Genomic DNA, 24,622 nt, shown 5'->3' with positions numbered 1-24,622 from the left:
CCCTAGAGATAGAAATATGAATTGATAAGACGAAACTTTAGAAGATGAATACAATTAGTAAGGAACTTAGAAGTGAAAGGCATACTTTAGTTAAATAAACTTAGAGGAAAAAAATACTTGAAGATCATTAAGAGTTAGCGGACACCTTAAGTTTAGATTTGTGAATGCTAGGATGTACCTATTCACTAATTTAGGAGCTTAAAGATCTTTAGACTAACGTACTCGTCATTTTAATACTATATGTCATTGTGCTAATCGGGATAAGTGTTAATTAAGTAGGATTAGTGAACCCTAATTGAGATTAATTAAGCTAAGCAAGATTAAGTTTAACCTTGATTAATTAGAGACCAATCTTGATTAATTATAACCAAGATTGATTAACTAAAGCCTAAGTAGGATTAATTAGACTAATGGAAATTAAGGGCTAAGCATGATTAATTAGAACTAAGCTTGGTTAATTAAACCTAATAAGGGATTAGTGAAATGCTTAGACTAATTAATATCTCTATATTAAAACAAAAGAGGATCTTGGAGAAGTTAGAAGATTGTTCTTGAAGCCTTGAGAGTTCTTGAGCTAGAGAAGAAGAAGAACAAGAGGAAAAAGAAGAGAAAAATGAAGAAATGAAAGAAAGCGTAAGAAAGAAAATAGGTTGAGAAATTCTTGAATCAAACCTTGTTTTCGGTTGGTTTAAACTTGAATTCATGCATTCAAATGAGTTTTTTCATGAATCGTATATCATTTATTCATGTTTTGGAGCTTCTAGAGTTAAGATTTCAAGCTTTGGAATGAAGAGAATGGAAGAAAACACCAAGAACACACACCAACCCGTTTTGCCTACGTGGAACTGCTCGTGCGGCCAGAAATTCCGCACAAGTGGATTGAAATTACACTATTGTTAGGGGTCATTGTCTCAATCTGCACGTGTGGATTTTCCAAGCTTAACAAATCCACAAGAGCGGATTTGCCAACACACTTACCCGATTTCTACCTTTTCGCTCGTTTTGATGCACCAGACCTCATTATACTCTTTTAAGACCTAAAATAGGATTGAAAGCTAAGAAAGAAAATCAAAGTCAAGTTGACACATTCATTTTGCATTTTGCTTTATCAATGTTGTTTTGTGTAGGTTAACCACATTAGAGGAGGAACCCTTATTCAAGAGCCATTTGTGAGTAGTAGTGTAGTAAAGTCATGTTTGTTAAGCTATGATTTGAAATGCAAAACCTCTGCTATGTTTATGAAAAGTTTGTTAATGTTTTATCATGAATGAACATCATATACTCTTGTAACCATGTATTAAGATGACATTCTCGTGTCCCAATATTGGGGGAATAACCAGTCATGTCTTGATGGCTGAACTCACCTTGCCACCTTCAGGAAAGACCTAGTTACTGAGGGTTTAATGCCAATAACACCTTGCAAATCCTAGATATGTTCATCATTAAATAAATGTTTGCGAGCCAAGTTATGCAATGTCTTGCTCAAGTTAAAGCTAAGTTCAAACTATGATCTGATGCTATGTTTAAAAGCTTGTCGGTGTCCATTCATTTACCATTTTAGTATATTACTATTCGTTGGGCAATGGCTCACCCCTCTCCCTCATATATATATATATATATATGTAGGTGATGAAGAGCTCAATTACGAAGAGAAGTTTGATAAGAAGTTGGTCTCGTATGTTTGTGCTAGTTTTGTAAAGCTTTGTCAAAAGCGTTGTATTTTGCTTTTTGTTGTATAGATCATGTAATAACGCAAGATAATAATCCAAGAGAAATGTATGTTTTCATTTCATATAGTTATGCATTGCTCTGAATGGATGTTTCAAATGGACTCAATATAAACAAGTATGGCTTCCGCACTTAAAAATGGATAATTTGCCCCAATTATTCTAAGAGTCCAACTTGTTTTGTAAGTTAGGCCTTTGGTAGTCCGCAACTATTGTCCGATCACCTCACTATCCTGTTTAGAGCGGGATGGGTCGTGACAACCCCCCTCAGATAACACGTACAAAATTTAGTGAGTCCTCAATAAAAGAGTGTGTAAACAATACACATATTGATTGTGTAAAATAAGGGGGCCTACTAATTTAGGTGGTGTCATTACGTTTTCTTGAATATAGGGTCCATATTTTTTGACCAATCATTTTTTGTGAAGGTTAGGTATGGTAGCTATGAATATCGTGTTCTATTAAAGGGAAAATATTGTGCGGGATCCCAAGGTGTGTCTTATGACATTGAAGCGAACGGATTGTTTAATGTGCAAAAGGAAACATCATTAGGTTAGCTGGAGGAGATGACGGTGCCTAAGGTTGCCGGTTATGGGGAAAACTTAAAATTGAAGTTCAAGTAGGTTCCCATTGAAAGAGAAATACAAGTCCTTGTCAATCAATGACGATTAGACCTTGGCCAACGATGATTAGACCTTGGCTAATGTCTTGGATCTCCCCCAAAAGTTAGGAGTTTATTTTATTTTATTTCGAAAATTTATGTAGACAAGGAGAGCACAATTGAGTCCCCTGACAATGCACTTTTACAATCTCCACCAGTGTTTCATGAGAACTATACTCCATTTGATTATTCACATAATTACACTCCATTCTTTTCTTCACAGAATTACACTCCATTTGATTCTTCACAGAGCTTAGATGGTAACGCTTCCCAAGGATTTGATTGTTACAATGCCAGTCCAAGTGCTTCGGCAATAAATAATCCTATGGTCAACATCTGGGCAACCTCCTCAGTGCAGTGGAGTCAAGATTGTCCACCGACTGAGAATGTTGAACATACAAGTGACACGATTGTTCGGAACTATGTAGCCTTCGACAATACAATAACAGGTATTAGTTTTGATTTTGCACTGCAAGAATTGATAACGAGTTTGTTGAAAATATCGATGCGGCAATGGAGGGTGTAGAGGATTTATACTATGGTAATGAAGCCAGAGGGCATGGTGACATCCACGAGTCACACCTAAATTGTCACGACCCCATCCCGCCCCAAACAGGATAGCATTGTGATTGGCTAGTAGTTCTCAACTACCGAAGGCCTAACAAGACAAGACTAACAATACTTGGGGCTTAAGCGGAATCATTTGTCCGTTAATTACCAAAAGTCCATTCACAGCATGTGCGCAACTCAAATGGAACATACAATATACCTCATTTTACTATCTTGCTATTTACAAGTCCAAACAACAAAAAGAAAAGTAGTACATCGGCCACAACATGACTATACAAGGTTCAAACTAAAAAACAAAACTATTGTCTAAAAGTTGCATCTTTCAAAAAGACGACAAAAGAAAAGAAAAGATTTCTAGTGCAACTCCCCCTCGTGACCGTGTTCTTCATCTTCACCTACATACATATAAGCGAGAGGGGTGAACTATTTCCCAATGAATAGTAATAAAGTAAAGCGATAAATGAATGAATACCGATAATCTTTTAACGAAACATGGCATAATTCATAATTTGAACATAATATAACTTGAACGTGAATAATTCATAACTTGACTTGTAAACATTTACACAACGATGAACATTCCAAAGATATTGGCATGAGTCCCCATATAAGGACGTACCTGGCTTGAACCCCCGATAAGGTCTTACCCGGTTTAACCCCCAGTAAGGTCGTACCCGGCTTAACCCCTAGTAGGGTCATACTCTAAGGATGTCATCTTAATACATGATACAAAAATATAGGATGTTCATTCATAACAAACCATAGCATAGCTTTCATAAACATAGATAGGTTTTGCATAGTTTATTAAGCATAGCGTTACTAAATTACTACTCACAAACGGCTCCTTAAACAAGCGGTTTCCTTCTTCCAACGCTTGACCTACACAAGACATGAACAAGACATTGAAGCATCTAACTTAGCTTGCATGAACATGATAAACCAAGTGCTTAGACTTAACTAAACATCTTCCTATACTTCCCTTAAGTTTTAGTGCCATCTAAGTTTAATTTAAGTCTCAAACAAGTGTCAAGTGTTAAATGCATGCAAGGGAGGGTCCTAGATGATTAAAGCTTGAAAAACATGTTGGCTGAAACAAGGATATCCGGTCATGCGGAATTCTGGGGTGGAACGGGTGGATCCATACAATAGTGAAAATCAAGTTTGAGGGTTGGGCTGCTCGAGCAGAAGTCATGGCCACTCGAGCGGATCTGGCTGCTTCAAACTATTTAGTTTGAGTCTGAAAACCCATTTCTTTTCTCATCTTCTTCCCTTTCTTTCTAGGGTTTCAAAACATGAGTAAACATGAAAATAAACTTCTCTTAAAAATAAAATCATCAAAACTTCAAGATTTCTAGCTTCCTAACTTCTTTTCAATTCTTTTGTAATTTTCTTCCTTTCCACCCTTCAAACGTGAATTTAAATATGCAACAAGCTGTGAGAAATCATAAGAATACAACTTCCTATGAGCTAGGAACATCAAAGACAAGATCACACTAGCAAGAAGTTGAGACCCTCTAAATAACACCCCGAATTATACCATTTACAATAATTACGATAATTACATTATTATTTGTCATTGAATGACTTAAGCTAAATTAGTAAACTTATGATGTAGAACAGTTAAGTTAATGCTTAGAAAAGAGTATAATTAATAAGTTATGAATTTAGTTATTTGAATTTAATTATCTTATATTATTCAAGGAATAAAAATGTGAATTACTGAAAGAAAATTATGCAATTGGTTAGGAATGTAAAAGAAATACATACGTCAAATATAAGATTCATGAAAATTAGATCAATTTCAAGAAAGGCTTTTGTATAAATTTTAGTGGATGAAAATTAAGCTAAGGAATAACTTCGAACTCGAAATTGAAACATTTATGTACCTTCGAAATATTAAATGAGAAGCTTAATAGCTTTAATTTGATGATTAGAATCTTTTGGACACTTAACCAAAAAATTAATCAGGATTAACGAAATTAAGTAAGATTAATTTAGCTTAAACGAGATTTAGTAATTAAGAATTAAACATGATCAAATTAAACTCAATCAGATTAATTAGTTGATGAAAGATTAGAAATTGAGTATCCAAATGATTTAGAAATCCTTAAGTGATGAGCTTAATCAGTTTAGTCTAACATATAAAGCCTAATAGGAGCTCAATTGAATGTAAATGGGACTCATAAAAATTAAGAATGATTAAACTAAGACTTAATTTAAGATTAATTAGACGAATTAAGTTAAGTGGTAAGTATAATTAATTAAGACTAAGTAGTATTTAATTAAGTTAATGTGTAATTAGAGGATTAAGCTAATCATGTTCAATTAAATAAGGAATGAGAAGGGTTGAGTTCATTCTAGAATATTTGAGAGGAAGAGTGTATAACTTCAACATCTTGCTGGAGACTAGAGAGAGAGAGAGAGAGAGCTCATGTATGTATGTTGCTGGAAGTCTGAAAATTAGGGAGAAAGGAAATTGAGTTCCAAGTCAAGTTCAAGAGAAGAAAAGAGGGAGAGAAATTGAAGGAAAAACTCAAGAATTCACCAAATTGAAGACTCTAGGTAAGAAATTTAAGTTTAATTCTTGTAGATTAATCACCTAGCAACTAAAATCAAGAGGTAATTTGGTTCAATTTCATGTAAATAAAAAGAAATTAGAGAAGGAAGAAAATTGAATTAAGTTCAAGAACATGGTGATTGGTTTAGAAATTCATTATTTAAGTTTGATTTTTGTTATATTTCATGAATTTAAGTTTCAATTTCACATGCATCATGGATTTTCAAAAGTTTTGAAGGATAAATTTCATGTTTTGAAAGAAGAAAAGCAAAGTTTCGAAAAATTATAAGGTTATGAACATTATGAGTTTAATCTTGAAATTAAGGGAGTTTTAATGTTAATTGTTTGAAATTGAACATGTTTTCTTGATTATTGATCAGTTTGCATGTTTTTAGCCAAGTCATGCATGAACTCAAATTTTGAAATTTGCATTTTAGAAGCCACTTTCGCAAATTTTGGAAAGCTGAAATTTTGCAGACCGCTCAAGTGGTCTTGTTACCGCTTAAGCGAACAATGAGAATAATCAGTAAATGTTTTCGCAGATCAAAAATAATGTGAACAATTTTCAAAAGTTTTTGAAGGATTAATTTCATGTTTTGAAAGAAGAAAAACAAAGTTTAGAAAAATTATAAGATTATGAACATTATGAGTTTAATCTTGAAATTAAAAGAGTTTTAATGTTAATGGTTTGAAATTGATCATGTTTTCTTGATTATTGATCAGTTTGCATTTTTTTAGCTAAGTCGTGCATGAACTCAAGTTTTGAAATTTGCATTTTAGAAGCCACTTTCGCAAATTTTGGAAAGCTGAAATTTTGCAGACCGCTCAAGTGGTCTTGTTACCGCTCAAGCGAACAATGAGAACAATCAGTAAATGTTTTTGCAGATCAAAAATAATGTGAACAATTTTCAAAAGTTTTTGAAGGATTAATTTCATGTTTTGAAAGAAGAAAAGAAAAGTTTTGAAAAATTATAAGGTTATGAACATTATGAGTTTAATCTTGAAATTAAGGGAGTTTTAATGTTAATTGTTTGAAATTGATCCTGTTTTCTTGATTATTGATCAGTTTGCATGTTTTTAGCTAAGTTATGCATGAACTCAAGATTTGAAATTTGCATTTTAGAAGCCACTTTCGCAAATTTTGGAAAGCTGAAATTTTGCGGACCGCTCAAGTTGTCTTACCTCTCAAGCAAACAATGAGAACAATCAGTAAATGTTTTTGCAGATCAAAAATAATGTGAATGATTTTCAAAAGTTTTTGAAGGATTAATTTCATGTTTTGAAAGAAGAAAAGCAAAGTTTAGAAAAATTATAAGGTTATGAACATTATGAGTTTAATCTTGAATTTAAGAGAGTTTTAATGTTAATGGTTTGAAATTGATCATGTTTTCTTGATTATTGATCAGTTTGCATGTTTTTAGCTAAGTCATGCATGAACTCAAGTTTTGAAATTTGCATCTTAGAAGCCACTTTCACAAATTTTGGAAAGCTGAAATTTTGCAGACCGCTCAAGTGGTCTTGTTACCGCTCAAGCGAACAATGAGAACAATCAGTAAATGTTTTTGCACATCAAAAATAATGTGAACAATTTTCAAAAGTTTTTGAAGGATTAATTTCATGTTTTGAAAGAAGAAAAGCAAAGTATAGAAAAATTATAAGGTTATGAACATTATGAGTTTAATCTTGAAATTAAGAGAGTTTTAATGTTAATGGTTTGAAATTGATCATGTTTTCTTGATTATTGATCAAATTGCATGTTTTTAGCTAAATCATGCATGAACTCAAGTTTTGAAATTTGCATTTTAGAAGCCACTTTCACAAATTTTGGAAAGTTGAAATTTTGCAGACTGCTCGAGTGGTCTTGTTACAGTTGAAGCGAACAATGAGAACAATCAGTAAATGTTTTTGCAGATCAAAAATAATGTGAACAATTTTCAAAAGTTTTTGAAGGATTAATTTCATGTTTTGAAAGAAGAAAAGCAAAGTATAGAAAAATTATAAGGTTATGAACATTATGAGTTTAATCTTGAAATTAAGAGAGTTTTAATGTTAATGGCTTGAAATTGATCATGTTTTCTTGATTATTGATCAAATTGCATGTTTTTAGCTAAATCATGCATGAACTCAAGTTTTGAAATTTGCATTTTAGAAGCCACTTTCACAAATTTTGGAAAGTTGAAATTCTGCAGATTGCTCGAGTGGTCTTGTTACCGTTGAAGCGAACAATGAGAACAATCAGTAAATGTTTTTGCAGACAAAAATAATGTGAACCCGCATTCACTGCTCAAGCGGTGAAGGGACCGCTCAAGCGGTCACCCTGTTTTCAGCAACTTTTGAATAGTGCTTGTGTTCATATTTTCTTTCTCTTCTTTTTCCGAGCATCCTTAGGCATGCATTAAGCCTCAATAAGGGATTAATAAGTTAGAAACCAACATTAACAAATGAACTAGAAAAGAGAAGTATCCGATTGAGTGTTGTGTTTCAATGTGTGTATGTTGTGTGCAATGTGTAGGTTGGACCACTGAGGAGTAACATCTGACCAAGTCAATGTGAGTAATATCTTTATAAAGATATTTTCCCAAGTATTTTCCAAAATGTTCTGATGTGATAACCTTTTTGAAATTATATTTTGCTATGAATGAATGAGCTTTCCTTTTTTATTATCTACTGTGGCATCCTTTAGTTAGTCCCAATAATAGGAGATGTTAACATGTCTTAGTTTTGGAGATCTCTGTTAGATTCAACCCAATGGGGTTGTTAGTTTTGTTATTGACCCTACGTGGTTGTTAGTTTTGTTATTGACCCTACGTGGTTGTTAGTTTCGTTATGGACCTGAGTGGTCAATGTGCTTAGTTCTAATGGATGTACCATGTGTGTAATTCAATAAAGATTTGTTATGTATTTCTAAATGTGTTATGAATGTTGGAACTCATTCATTAACCCCTTTACTTCGATGTTACTCACTGGACTTCTAGCTCACCCCCTTCCCCTATATATATGGTAAAGACAAGGGTGAGGTGCTTGCTTGCTTGCTTAGCTTAACTAATCTTGCTAATTTCACTTGATTATTCAAGGTTGTACTAATTAATCTAAGTTTAACTTAATCATGCTTAACTTTTAATGAATCCTAGTTAAGGCTCACTAGTCATACTTAATTAACACCAATCTCGATTAGCAAAAGAACATATAGCATGAAATAGACAAGCACATTAGTCTAAGATCTTTAAGCTCCTCAATTAGTGCATAGGCACATCCTAGCATTGTCAATTTCTAACTTAAAGCATCCCCTAACTCAAGGCACAAAATAAATAATTTCTACACTTAAGGTTTTCAAGCTAACCTATTATTTATTCTCTAGTTCCTAGCAAGCCTTAATTCACATAAGCATATGACACAAAGCATGGATGCAAGAATTATATGATATGTATCATGCATGAATGGTTGGTTGTCACACAAATATACCTTTCTACCACAATGTTGATCTTTCTTGCTGAAGATGGTTCCATTACAAGTCACGATGTCATCGAATGTTTGCCATTGTGGAATTCATAAACAGTTGAATTGGAGAAAGGGATGGTTTTCAAGGATAAAGCGAGCTTGCGTGTCACATGCTAGCTCTTTTTAGAGGTGTAGTGGAACATATTTGCCCGTGAGGCGCTTGAACTCCACCAAGTGTCAAGCCCGCCTAAAATCTCCTTGACCGTCAAGTGTTGAATCTTAATCCATCGTCATGTCGTGTCAAGTGCAAGCCCAATGCTATGTCTAGGAAGAACAACTCCCACAAGGAAGCTGTAGCTTGCATGCCACAAGTAGGCTAAATGCCTGCAAGGGCATCTCGCGCGGCTCATGTCACTTCATGGCACCAAACTCGCCTTTGAGCAAGGTGCTCGCCCAATTGAGGTCCAACTCAATCAAGGCATCCTGTGTCAACGTGACTCACAACTGACCCAACAGAATGTTGCCCAACTGTATACCGAACATGAACCCTCAATCTAGCTTACAAGCTTTCCCTCTCTTGAACAGGGTCTCTTATTATGCACGTCTCGTATAGCCATAGGTGACTAAGGTCGCATCCGCGGCCACAACTCATATCCTCATGCATGCATTGACATGCTAAACCATCCATCAAGAGTCATTACACACCCGAGGCATTGCACTAGCACGTAGCACGAGCATGACAACATATGTCAATAGCCCTCAATTACCATTACGCCTTCCCACAAGCTACGCATAATTTGACTCGCATGATGGCAATGCTATATGACATTCAATTGTTCCCACGAGTAGCGATGTTGTCAACAAACCGCTAGCTAGGCTGCATAACCCTCGCGTTCACAGCTAAACCCAAACCTATGTTCACGAGTTGGCACATGAGGCCTTAATGATGGCATGCCTGGATTGCCTAATCCGTTCAATCCAAGACGACACCACGATATGCTACAAAGAGTGGTATTGCGAGTGCATGCCTAAACCTCCCGCTAGGAAGTAACGCGCAGTGTCGGCCCTCATACCCCTCGATGACACTGTCCATGGGGTTCCCAAACCCACATGGAGACCAAAGACAACAGGAAATAGTATGTCAGAGGCCCGCCCTTTGGTTGCCCAAAGGTTGCTCATTTGTAACCTATCATAGGTTAGGGAGACAGGCTGAAGCACACCATGCCCCCTTATAATAGCAACTTAAGCCCTTCTCTGACTGGCACAAGAAAAAATCCCACATGTTTGAGGAGTCCTAATAGTATAATCTAATAATTCTCAATATTATCCAAATATTAGAAATTACGGAAATGCCACCAAGGCATGCTTGGCACCAACTAGTGTGCACGCATGGACAGGCGGGCGGCACGCAATGGTGTTGGGCGGGCGTTGGACTACCTGGGGCCAACATGCCATGTTGGGGCGCCACTCCACATGCAAGAGTGATAAGCTGAAGTCAAACTGCCAACTCGTGACACTGCGTCATACAGTTTATTTCTGCACAATCGAGAAGGCGTGGCTGTTGAATCGAAAGAAAGAAGTTTAGTGTCAAAGTGGAAGCACAACTATAGCTGGACAGTCTGTGCAGAAAACCTAAAGAATAGATTTCTTTGAGATATGGAAGTTTGCAGGGCAGCATCGTTGTGTTTACCCGAGGATGACTAGGGATAATTGTAACATCAAGTCCAGCTTTGTTGCCCATTACATCAAGGGACAAGTTGCGGTAAGCTCCATTTTCAGTTACTATAGAGAAGTTTTGTGTTTACGTACTATAAGTACGATTTTAATATATTAAAATAAACGCTGCATTTGCAAATATTACCAGACTTGCCTCTTTATAGCATCATTGAGATCGTCAAGGAGTTATTCACGTTCACGATCACATATAAGAAAGCTTGGCTTGCAAAGACTAAAGCCATTTCAATAGTATTCAGGGACTGGAATGAGTCGTTAAAAGGTTACCTAGATACATGAGAGCATTGCAGGACTTCAATCCAGGCATAGTTGTCAAGTGTGACACTTTTCCTGGAATCCCCCCCATTAGCAATGAAATGTACATGAACTATGCTTTCCGGGCATTTAAACCGGCAATTGAAGGCTTCAAATATTGTTGTCCTGTTATATGCATTGATGGTATGCACCTTTACGGAAAGTACAGAGACAAGATTCTCGCAGCCGCTGGTGACTGGGGCTGATGAAATTGATTAATTAATCATGTTCAGCCATGGAAGTGCGAACAAACTTAAATTATTCAGCTATGTAAGGCCGAACAATCTCAATTTGTTCATTGAACCAGAGCCAAAATGAGTTTCAAACCCAATCTTTTCAAATGACGCGAAACTATATCAAAATGATTGAAAACCATACCCAAATATCTTTCAAACACAAAAAATGTGTGTATTATTCATTTATAATGATCATATATACATTTTTAATATAGATTTTATTGTTTTTGTTTGTTATTTGTTGTTGCTTATATATATGTATATATATATTCTTTAAGGTAGATGCATTTTGATTTGTAGATAGATGGAGTACGAGGAGAGAAAGGTGGCTGTTGGTAGAGAGAAGGGATGGTGGCTAGGTGGTGGCGGTTGGTGGAGAAAGGTGGTGGTGGGTGATGAAAAGAAAGATGAAATGGTATAAAAACAAATGTGAAGAGGAAGGTTTGGGGGTTTAGTCCTTAATAGTAATTTTACAAAGGAATAAAATTGCAATTAAAAAAAAATCAAAATGATAGGTGTAATGAGCTAAGTGTTAAGTAGAATGTCCCTTCACCAATCCTTCTTGCTCAGTCAGCCTAAATGCCCATTCTGCCCGAATACCAGCACATTAATCTTTAGGGCTACTATATTTTTCACTCTTATAGTCATAGGTAAATGGAGGTAGTAGCCACACTTTAACAACTCGCTGCCTGCACCTCCGGAGGACATAATGAGAGTATTACAATCGCTATGTATAACTTACGTGTTTTGTGTTACCATAGTTGGGGTACCACTATTTATATGACATTGGCATTATGATTGACATTAATATTTTCTATTTTAGAAATCTCAGTCTGTGATGTACTTTATATGCTTGTGATATTTCTTTACCTCAAGGATAAAATTGATGTAATTTGAACTATTAATTTTTAAAGGATCTTAAATAAACTATGGTGGGCACAATTACAATTTCTTAGGGGTTGAACAAGAACACGTTGCAAATATAGGTACTAGTGTAATTATAAAAATTTGAGGAGTGGCACGTGCAAATCCTTTGGAAAATCCTTTTACTTGAAGGATATAACCACTGCACCAGAACGTTTTAAAAGGTTACAAACCATGAAACCTACAAAATTAAATAAAACAAAAAAAAAAGCAAAAGCAAGAACTAGAATGTTGCTAAAGGCGACACTTCACCCTAGCAAGTGTTTGATGTTAGCCAACTTGTTCTCCTGTAAGACTTTTGCGAATGCTTTTGGTTTTCTGAAGGCATCAGTTGAAAAATTTGGTCGCAGTCACTAAACGTAGTACTTCCAATATAATAAGAAAGGGATCATGTCTACACATTTTTCTAATAACGACTCTAAAATAGAAATCCAAAGTGCAAGCAGATTAACATCTTTGTAGATGGGTTTCCCTATGGCTATTGTACTATGAAATGTGTTTGCATTAGTTGTAGGAATCACTGGAAACTGAAGTTCATTTAAAATTTCTTGTCATCTCAAAGGTTTTTTTACAATTACTCACAAACCCAAAATAGTGTTGTGAACAGTAAATATCCTTCTTACGGAAGAGATGCTCCAATGCATAAGCAGATGGTTTCGAATATGGGTAAATTACAAATATATCTCCAGAGATTTGCTTAAAATACAATTTGCCCCCTGTGGTTCTGGAAATTACATCCGCCCCTTGAAGTTTCTAATTTCATTACAAATGGCCCCTTTTATTAATAAATCATCAAGCCAATTAACTGTTTTTAATGACGTCAGAAACTTATTTCAATTAATAATTCAAATAATTTTATCATTGTATACGAGAACAGTTAGGAATTTCATTTTTTTAATTAATTCTATTAAATAAAAAATTCTAATAAGGGGGTATTTGTAATTTTTCAAATTACAAGTGGCAATCTATATATTAAACAAACCTCATGGGGAGTATACTAATGATAATGCAGTAAAATACTTGAGAGCTCCTTTTATTTTATAATATATATTGTGGATTTTGTATGTGTATTTTATTTTGTTCCATATAATTCAGTTCTCAACATGTACTATTTGGTAAATATGACAAGGCCTCGTCTGTTTGCGATTATAGAGAGGGGATTGGGATTGATAGTGAGGTGGGACCCACTATCTTTGTGTTTGTTTTGGGAGATGGAGAGGGGATTCATAATTCCCGCCGAATTATGAATCCCCTTGGGGAGGGGATTCAGACGGGCCTCTGGCACTTGGTATTAAAAAAATAGTCTGCCGGACTATTTCTTTTTTATTTTTTACGTGTTGGGCATTTTTTTTTTTTGGAACATCAATGTTTAATTTTTTGTATTTTTTATTAAGTAAAAATCATTGTTTTATTTTTTTCTAGAAATTTTTTTTTTTTTTTACACGTTGGACATTTTTTTTTTTTTTTTGAACATTAATGTTTAATGTTTTTTGTATTTTTCTTATTTGTTTTATTATTTTATATTTATATTATACAAAAATAATTTAACAATCTCTACACCAATAACTATCATCAAAATAAACACAATTTTACTCAATCCCCTCACTATCAATCCCCTCTATTCTACCTCTGAAAACAAACGAGGCCCAACATAAAAGAAAACCACTTGATCAGAAGCTAAAATGTCTTGAGATTGAAAAAGTCACCCGCCACTATATTTGAATACTTGTGATTCTCGTTTTGAGAAATCACATGTTACTCACCATTTGAATAAGGCACATCTAACTAATATATCATATATCTCACAACACTATCCACTATTAGTCTCACTAGGTCGACAGGGAGACCAGCCCCTGCTATCTTTACACATTTCTCTCCCATATCACCTCATTCCACTGTTGTTCCCTCTAAATGGGAGCAACACCTCCCCCACTGTGCAACAGCCCAAATAATGATATGTGCAACAACCACATCCATATCCATCTTGGAATGCTATGAGCTCAATTAGCTATATCACTACATATAATAATTAAAGCAAAGCTTAGAAATGAATAGTTAAAGAACTTAAGAATAGAAATATTTGAAGAATACTAAGAGTTAGGGGATGAGTTCAACTTGAATTCCGAATGACATCTTGAAAACCTTAATTGAGGAGCTTAATAACTTAGGTCTAATGAATAGAACTTTCCTAAATATGGTACCAAAATTTAATCAGGATTAGTAGTAATCAAGCGTGATTAATTAGACCTAATCAAGATTAATTAAGTTAATGATGATTAAGGACTAAACTTGACTAATTAGAACTAACCTTGATTAATTAAATTAATGGAGAAGATTAAGAAAAGATGGGACAAGCAAGCACATAGGTGAAGCATACACAAAGCTTAAGCTAACACCTCAAATTTGGATAGGCACAAGTCTTGGAGAGACAAGTGTCCCTCCCTCAAATAAAATGTTCAAAATGAGAGAAGAAAGAGAAGAAAAATCTGTCAGAGTCTTGAGAGGAGAGAGATAAGATAGAAGAAAAGAAGACGAGGAAGAAGAAGGAGAACAAGAAGGGAGCATCAATTTTTAGCTAAAAATTAAGCAAAAATCATCATAATTTAAGAAATTCTACCCTCTTTCACATGATATACATATTAACTAATAAGAAAATGATCTAAGATAGGTTCTTGAAAGAATAAAATAAAAGAAATGGAAAAAAGATGAAAAGAAGCTAGGTAAGAGAAGAATTTGTAGGAAATCAATCATTTGCTTGAATAAATCAAAGGGTTTTGTGTAGAATCTTGAAACTAAGTATCCTACATCAATTTCATATGTTTTGTATTGAAAAATATCATGTTTAGATGTTTTGAATTGAAGGAAATAGAAAGAAATAAAAGGGAACAAAGTTAGGAGAGAAATTAACTCGAAATGATTAAGAGAAAAGCAAACAGCTGTTACTAATTTGACCTATCTCCTTGTATAGTTGGAATTTAGATGTGAGACCACCACTATTAGAAACTAGACTTCAGGACTTGAATTTAAACTCAAGATTTTCTCAAAATCAAGTCCGGATGAGCGGGTTATGCCCATTTGAAGTTGATCACATCTTGTTTGTCAAACATTCATCACATGAGAAGATAACTGCATTAATAGTGTATGTTGATGATATTATATTGACCGGGGGATGATATAGTTGAGATGGATAAATTGAAGAATTCCTTGGCTAAGGAATTTGAAATAAAGGACTTGGGTGAACTAAAGTATTTCTTAGTTATTGAGGTTGCTCGATCTAAACATGGTATTTTCGTCTCTCAACATAAGTATGTGCTTGACCTTTTCAAGGAGACCAGGATGTTGGGATGTAAACCGGTGGACACTCCCATCAAACATAATCACAGACTGGGAGATGGTGAAAGTGATACTCCTGTTGATGGGGGTCGTTATCAGAGACTTGTCGGTAGACTTATTTACCTCTCACTCACTCATCCAAACCTAGCATATGCAATCAATGTGTGTTGGAATGTCTCCCACATCGCCTAGAGTTGCCCCATATGTGCTAGTTATAAGGCCCAGTTTCCCTCTCCTTAATACTTGGATTTTAAGAAGTGTGGGCTGGTCTTTTCAATTTGGTATCAGAGTTTCATTGGGCCGGTGATTGGTGTGCCGTTTGTCCAGCAACTGTATGTTGTAGTCAAGGAGGGTGTGTTGGAATGTGTCCCATATCGCCTGGAGTTGCCCCATCTATGCCGGTTATAAGACTTCAATTTCCCTCTCCTTGATACCTAGGTTTTAAGAAGTGTGGGTTGGGCTTTTCAATTATGTGGTAAGTCAATTTATGCATTCACCTCATGAAGTTCATATGGAGGTTGTGTATAGGATTTTGTGGTACTTTGAAGTCAGCACCTGATAGGGATATATTGTTTTCAAAATATGATGAGTTGCAGATAAAAGCCTATACTGATGCAGATTGGGCAGGATCCATCACTAACAGGAAATCGACTTCAGGATACTACACTTTTGTAGGTAGTAATCTTGTGACATGACGTAGCAAGAAGCAATCCGCTGTTGCCAAGTCAACTGCGGAGGCAGAATTTAGATCGATGACTCATGGGATACATGAATTGTTGTGGTTGAATTTTGAAAGAGTTGGGTTTTGATCACAAAAGTCCAACAAAACTATATTGTGACAATAAAGCTATAGTTAACATTGCATACAATCCAATTCAACATGATAGAACAAAGCACGTGGAGGGTAATAGACATTTCATAAAAGAGAAGTTGAATGAGGGTGTGCTTTGTACCATGTTTGTCAAGACGGGGAATCAACTTGCAGATATTTTGACTACAGAAGTGTCTAGTACGCTGTTTTACTCTGCCCTTGACAAGTTAGGCCTTTGCAATATCTATGTGTGTTGGTTATGTGTTAATGAGAATAGTATTGTAATCTTTTCAATAAGTACAAATATTAAAGAACAGGGAAGAGAACCCTATGTGCTCTAATTCTCTCTTTTCCTAACAATGTTGTTACTCTTCTCTCCTCTCCACTCCTCTCCTCTCTCTCTTTTCAGTCTTTCATCTTTTTCATTTAATTCTTCAAGATGAATCAGACATTCAGTGATAAGGAATATGCGAGCACCAATTTTGGCATGCAGATTTTATTTACAATTTTATAATTTATGTTTTTGACCCTTGTGTTTATGTTTATTTATTTTTAATTATAGTTTAATTAGGAGTCTTAATAGGAGTCTTTGGTTTTCAAACAATATTTGAGTTTTAGTTTCCAATTTTGATTAAGGTTTTGATTTGTATTATTTAAATCAAAAATGATTCATCCCTCTAATGTGGGAGCTCTAAACAGAGCTCTAATGACTTGGCAATGAAAGGGAAAAAAAAAAAAAAAAAGAGACACAAACATCACATTATTGTGGGGCCCACACACCATTAGAGCTCTCTAGAGCTCTTCTTTTAGAGCTCCCAATCTTTTTCTACTTAAATTTAGGTCAAAAAATTGAGTGTTAAGGTTATGGCCTAATGATTAGGGTTGTGGCCCTTGTGTTCTTCCTCTCTCCCCTTTCTCTCTTCTTTCTCCCTCTTGATTCTACATCAATTTGGTATCAAAGCAAACATCAACCCATTATTTGGCTTGTTTGGTGCAACTTTTCGTAAGTGGAAGCTAAAAGCACTCTAATCATATTTTTTCCACTTATTAAAACTATTCTTGCTTCATAAGCTGCATAAGTTGCATCAAACACTCTTACATAAACCAAACCAAACCAAGCCTAGTCTTAAGTTCCATCAAATGGGGTCGGCTATATGAATCCCTCTTCTCCACTCAACTCTATCAAAGGCTATTTGGTTAGTCAAATTAACGAGATTCATATCTCTATTTACTACATTAGCCCATGTCAATCTAGGTCTGCCCCTTTCCCTAACACTTCCCTCTACTGCCATTGTATCGTATCTCTTCACTACTGCCTCGCTTAGTCTCCGTTGTATATGACCAAGCCATCTTAATCTATTCTCTCAGCTTATCATCTATTAGTGCTACTCCTACCCATTCACGAATATGCTCATTTCTAACTCTGTCTTTTCCAATCTTGCCATACATCCACCTTAGCATCATTATCTCAGCAACACTCATCTTGTCTCCATGTTGTTTCTTAGTTGCCCAACATTTCATCCCATACAACATCACTGGTCTAATAGCGGTTCTATAGAACTTTTCTTTTAATCTACTAGGTACTTGTTTATCGCACAGTACCCTAAACGCACTCCTCAACTTAAGCCACCTCGCCTTAATTCTATGGACCACACCTTCTCTAACCTCTCCCGCCGTTGTAATAATCGATCCTAAATAACGAAAATGTTCACTCTTCGGTAGTTCTTGGTTCTCAATCTTCACTTCTCCGCTGTTTCCATTGCTACTATTTACTAAAACTACACTCCATATGCTATGTCTCATTTCTACTTGTCCTAAATCCTATAGATTCAAGTGCTTCTCTCCAAGTCTCCAACTTAGTGTCAACTCCTTCTCTAATCTCATCCACTAACACGATATCATCAAACACTCTTACATAGATTCCCAAAATTTTAAAAATAAAATAAAATGAAAGAAGCTATAAGCAGTGGAATAACACACCGAAACAAAAAATTTGTCATGGATCAAACCACTGCTACCATAATCACAGTGTTCTCAAAGGGCTCCATCATCCACACCATCACCGACTACTGTCATAATTCATCACATAGCCTTCACACCAGCAACAACCGCATCCTCACGACATCGTCACATCTTCAAAGTTTACCATCCTTGGAGAAGCTTGTTACCATTGCGATGCCAATCCCATCATCCTCTTCTGCTTATGGAAGACACTCTGCAGAAAAGGGGTTAAACCCATTCCCTGACCCATCAAACCCTTGACACGAAAGCCCACAGACTCAAATAATCCAAACCTACCCAACTCTCCAGCCCAACCATTAATCAACACCCAACATCAACCCAAAGTGGCCCGACATATTCAAACCATACAGAACCAAACAGTCCTATTCAACCCAGAACCAAGTCCAAAACCTCTCATAGCCTCTCCCAACCCAAAAATAAAAAATAATAAAAATAGCCCAACCCACCACCTAGTAACCCTAGCCCAATTTAAACTAGCATAAGCCCTGTTCATGATAATAATACAAATAATAAAAATATCGTATTTCCCATATTTTTTTACAACGGTGACCAATTTCGATTTGAATTTGGAGTTTGAAATATGTTATTAATACCAACGAGAAATACAAAGATATCAAGAACAGATAACAACTTTGGATAAACTGTTACCCCATGTTTAGGAGATACTTCAAAAATTTCTCAAACAGATTACGCAGATCAAGTGAAAATTATTGATCAGGTGTTCCCAAGCAAAAGAAATGTTATGTGGATTCGACAAAAGAAATCAAAATAGGTTGAAGTCGCACCAACTGATTACTTAGTCAAGTTCGAAAGGGTTGATTTTATTGGGGTTGAAGATTGCCTTTGTGTATTGAATCCATGTTTGATGGACCATATTAACAGCCTGACCACAGAAATTAGTTGGAATGTGAAAAAAATCAAGCAACTAGCATATTAAAAGTACTTAATTTGTTAGCATGGGTGAGTTCAATATTTAAAAAGGAAACTCGCGCTCGAGTTCTTTTCTCAGTCAGGGAGAATAATGTGGAACATGCAGGCACCAATTTAGACAGAGATTTTATTTATAATGCTATATTTTTAACATTTATATTTATGTTTATTTATTTTTAATTATAGTTAAATAGGAGTTTGGATAAGAGTCTTTTGTTTCCAAATAATATTAGGATAATAGGATCCTATTATGATTAGGGTTTTTTAACCTGTAAATATTAGAATTTTTCTTTGTATTATTCAGATTTGGATTAATAAAATTGAATGTTAAGGTTGTTGTGTTCTTCTCTCTCCCATTTATCTCTTCTTTCTCCCTCTTGGTTCTACATCATTTAGGCACAAAGCCACAACACACCAAATACCCAAGTCCATGTAACATAGGTTCTCAAATACATAAGAATACAATGTCAAATAGAAAAGATTTTTCCCTAACCAACAACACAGACCCAAAGGATCGTTGCTGTATGACCACTTTGATGACTCCAAAAAAGATGACAAAATAAATAAATAAATAAAAATAAAAATAAAAAATAAAGAAAAAAGAATCAAATAGACTAAATATGTCAACTTTAGGACAAAATGCATGAATGATGACTAGGTAACAAACTTGTCCTAACAAAACATACCAAACCTAGCAGATTATCAAATTGTGACTTACATTATTCTAACTTGTTTGCGAAGACCATGATAATGAATGTAAACACCTGTTTGGATGGATGGATGGATTTCAAATCAAGGGATTTGAGGTTAAATTTTGTAAAAATATTAGTAAGTGTAGAATGATCTCGATCGGTTGCTTTTATATAATGCAAGAGTTGGCTATTATAGATGGACAAAAAAACTATGGCAGAAGTAATGCAATCCATATGCAAATCAAAGATCAAATTGAGAGAGACAAGACAAGTGCCCCAATTAGGGGTAAACCCCTAAGGGCAAGCTCTACTCCAATCACAATGTATATTCTTTTAATCAAAAGCTAAGTACAATGGGATATTACATCACCTATTTATAGACTACAACTAATAGGCTATCTAACATACACTTAACCTATTTATTCTACAACATCATTCTCTCTTGAAGAAACTTGTCCTCAAGTTTAAGCAGCCACTAAGTAAACTCAGGGGGTGTTTGGGAAGAAAAAAAATTGCCAAATTTAGGCTAAAAATCACAAAAAGACAAAATAGGCTAAAATAGCTAATAAGACAAAATATCACATCAAACCCATAATCATTTCACTTTTTCTCTCACAAACATCATATCCAACCACAAAAAAATCCAATCATCTTCCCAAACACAAAAATTTTAGCCTACTTAAAATAGCCAAAAACTAAAATAGCCTACTAAAATAGCCACTTCCCAAACGAGGCCTCAATGTAACATGACTCATGTAACCATAGGTGAGGAACAGGTGCTGCGTTCCCTCGCCCAAGAACAAATATGATTCTCACAACTTAGCAATTGGCAAATACATCGAACTTCATCCTTGCATCCTTGGCTCAACAACCATAGGTGTGTCCATGCTCTCTCACTAGAACTCAAACAAACCCCCACTTCCAAACCCCTTCACCTCTGACTTGCATACTTGTATATGTATATTCTATGTTAACATAAATTAGAGAAGACATTCGAAAAATGAGTTTATAGCCAAATTTTTTATATAGATATACACATACATATAAGAAATAAATAATAACAAAAAAATTGGTAGGATCGGGATCGAAGTAGAATCGAGGTCATATGCGATTCTACATCATTTTATGACTAAGATCGTAATGACTTTAAGATCCTACTAAATTTAAGATCCTAATGTGATCCGGATCATTTGGCCCAACTAAGATCGTAGAATCATAAGATCTTACGATCCAGATCGGGATTTTGATAACAATGCTTGTACAGAAGAGTACTCATTCTGTCGAAATGAGACCAATGGCTGGTAAATGACATCTTCCAAAGCAAGGCTGAGAAACAGAGACACAATAAGAGGATGGACAATGCATCCAATAGGCAAAACACAAGAGAATAACTGATCCAATAGGCAAAACACATGAGAATAACTGATCACAAGCTGGAATTCGACATTGCACGCCTTCTTTCCTTCCTTTCTTTGAACACAAATGTCAACTAAGCACACAAGAAGCAACCTACTCAACTCGAAACAACTTCCTAAAGAGGTGTGAAAGGAGTCCCAACAATAAAGCTTCAAACAACTTTGAATACAGCTTCAAATTAATTCTTTGCTTCCAAGGCACAATTTGTTACTCATTCGTTTCAACTCATCTCTTTGATTGTGAGGTTGATTTGGATTTGCATCATTGGTCCTTCCAATTGAGAGATTCTTCCATGCCCCATCATGACCACCTCTACATCCTTGACCTAGTTGAGCCATTGACACCAAACAGTTCAATATTCAAGGTTACACCAACTCACTCAGATTTAATATGAACAGTCCAACGAGAATATTGTCCCAAAATCACCAAGAATCAAAGAAATCGAAGAAATTCAGATTGCACTTGCCCAGCCAAGTCAAAGAACAAGAACCCAGATGGATTCAACAGTGGACTTCGAATGTCAGACACTAGGATCTGCAACACACAAGTCGTCTTGGAACTTCAATGTCAGATTCAAACTCAACCAACAATCAAGCTTAGGCATTCGACCATATAAGGCTACAATCGAACCTGCTGAACATAGATATGAAGGAATCAAATCAAATCGAATCGAACTAGATCTAACGGATTCAAACTCATATCTGAAGAAATCAAAGAATTTCAAACCAAATCCAAAGGATTTGAAGTCAAATCAACCTCAATCAGGGCTTTTCAAACACAGATCTGAAGGGTTTTGAACAAGATATGAGGGTTTCGCAGCAGATTTGAACAAAATCTAGGGATTTCAAAGGGTTCCGAACAAAATCTGAAGACTCTAGATCAAAATTGATGTCTTGAGAAGAACTTGATATCGACTAGGTTACTAGAGTCTAGGAAGGAAGGAAAAAATAGGATCCAAATCCTATGTTCTGATTCCAAATAATGCAATCCATATGCAAATCAAAGAACAAATTGAGAGAGATAAGACAAATGCCCCAATTAGGGGTAAACCCCTAAGGGCTAGAGAGAGAAACCAAGCTCTACTCCAATCACAATATATATTCTTTTAATCAAAAGCTAAGTATAATGGTATATTACATCACCTATTTATAGACTACAACTAATGGGCTATCTAACATACACTTAACCTATTTATTCCGCTACATTAAGAAGATAAGTCAAGATAGAAAGATAATGAACGTAAAAACCTATTTGGATGGATGGATGGATTTCAAATCAAGGGATTTGAGGCTGAATTTTATAAAAATATTAGCAAGTGTTGAATGATCTCGATCGGTTGCATGTTGTCCATATAGTGCAAGGGTTGGCTATTATAGATGGACAAAAAACCAATGGCAAAGATAACTCGAGATAGAAGAGATGAATTTTAGAAGCATGCTTGTATTTAGAAGGAGAATCCTTGGCATGATTTCAAATAACAACTTATTTCAAATCCATCATGATAAAGCTATTTAATTTGATCTTGAAATCCATATGTAAACTATCAAATCTAAAAGCGAGCTATTTTCCATTAATGCCAAATCCATGCATTTGAAATCCATACATACAAATGGAACTGTAGTATAAAAGATTAAGGGGGAAAAACTCAACTACTTTCCAACGAGGAAATGCATGTTTCCTCCACTCTATTGACCATAATAGCAAAATCACATCCGTGATATTTGGTTTATCTAGTTAGAATGTAACAAGTAAAATCGTACCATGAAAGTAAGTGTTCCAGCCTCGGCAGCAAGAACCCCTCCAGACACAGGAGCATCCAACATGACAGGGGTCTCCCAGTAATCTACATAACACATAATCAGTCATGGAAATGCCAAGGGAAATTTGATCAACATATTCGTGTTGTCATTGCATAAGCAGAGAAAAAAGAAAAAAATTTGTGCGCTTCAGCAGGATAGGATTCTGTGTGGTCGTAGTTCTGATTCATAACACAAGTTGAAAAGCATTTCCCACCAATTGGTTCTGAGCATTCCATTTGTATCCAAATTTCATTGGGAAAAAAACTTAAAAAATTGGTGCTTAATAATTATTATTGCATAGGAGTATGCCCCCAAAACTGACATCTGGCTTTTGTAGGTGGCCAAACTAAGTGACGTAATGCAATAAGAATTAGTGCTTTAGGTGACCTACTTGGCATAAACCAATAAATAGGTGGTTAGGATCTTTTGGTAGTCACTTTATGATAGTTTGACATTGTATTTGAGCTTCAGAGCTCTTGTATCTCCATTGTGATTTTCTCACTATACTAAAATCTCTTTCCTAAATTGGTTCCATCATTTTCATGTTCCACTTACAAGAATTGTGAGAGATTTACACATTTGATTTCCAAAACTCTAGTTCGCAGCCTTTGGTTTCTGAAATTGGTGATCACAGACCCATCTTTTTTGAGCATCAAAATTTTTGTTGAGCATCATCACAGACCCATCTTTCGATCTATCTTTCATTCACAAGCTGAGAACCAAACCCAAGGAGCCCTATTTTCAGATTCGATTGAGGATTTCTATGCAGCGAACCTAATATTCACATTCAATTTCAGATTGGAAACCTAATGTCAACAACCAGAGCCGTAACGATGTTTGAAGCGAGATTTCCAGTTGAGTTCTAGTCGAGTTTTGTTAAGTTAGACGAAGGGTAGTTTGGTCTTTATGCACTTATTTGATTAGTATAAATACATATTGTTATAGAGGGAAAACCTAATCTAAGGTTTTGTGCCTCTTCCTCATAATTATTCTCTCTTTCATTTTCTCCTCTCCTCACTCTTAAACTTGTACTTATAATTTTAACATGGTATCAAAGCAGTGAAGTGGGAATCTTCTATTCTTTAGATTTTCTGTTCGTTCTTCCTTTTTCTTTTTAATTCAATATTGTTAAAAAATAAATAAATAAATTTTCAGGACGCTTGACTACAGCTAGGGATTTCCCAGAAAATTTTCAATTTTTTTCTTATTTTTGTTGGACCCTGTTTTTCAATCTGTTTGTTCTGTCATTTTTTGCTGGATTCGTGGCTTGGGTTCTGATCTATGGGAGCCGACCAGACCATCTGCAGCCTTCCTTGGCTTCAGTTGTTGCTCCTAACTTATTTTTTGATCTCATAGTCCATTTACGGGTGTGTTTACCACCCTCTGCCTCAATGTTTGACCTTTTCAGGGCTGTTTTTGGCTCTTGTGGGACTGGTTTTGTGGTTTGCTAGGATTGTTCCACCTTCCTCTATGTGTTT

The 24,622-nt window shown here is 35.4% G+C and overlaps 1 protein-coding gene across 11 annotated transcripts in view; it reads right to left on the bottom strand.

Moving 5' to 3' along the window:
* The window catches only part of LOC114291054 (6-phosphogluconate dehydrogenase family protein), a 54,578-nt gene that overhangs the window by 17,313 nt on the left and 12,643 nt on the right, over positions 1-24,622 (bottom strand). For 6 of the 11 annotated variants that reach the window (XR_014340128.1, XR_014340127.1, XM_028235058.2 and 3 more), the window contains exon 5: positions 23,106-23,188. The exons of 1 other annotated variant lie outside the window; for it this stretch is intronic. Coding sequence is in view for 8 of the 10 variants with exons in the window: in XM_028235058.2 (XP_028090859.2) it covers positions 23,106-23,188 (83 nt within the window). In the remaining 2 variants the exon portion in view is untranslated. Of the gene's footprint in view, positions 1-3,793; positions 3,838-23,105; positions 23,189-24,622 lie in introns of all 11 variants that reach the window. 4 more of the 11 variants (XM_082887340.1, XM_082887341.1, XM_028235057.2 and 1 more) reach the window with 2 other exon arrangements.

The sequence above is a fragment of the Camellia sinensis genome, chromosome 9, assembly GCF_055761805.1.
Source record: "Camellia sinensis isolate YWXY chromosome 9, ASM5576180v1, whole genome shotgun sequence".
NCBI lineage: Eukaryota > Viridiplantae > Streptophyta > Magnoliopsida > Ericales > Theaceae > Camellia > Camellia sinensis.
The sequence above is the reverse complement of the archived record's forward strand: the minus strand, read 5'-3'. Positions and strand labels throughout refer to the sequence as shown.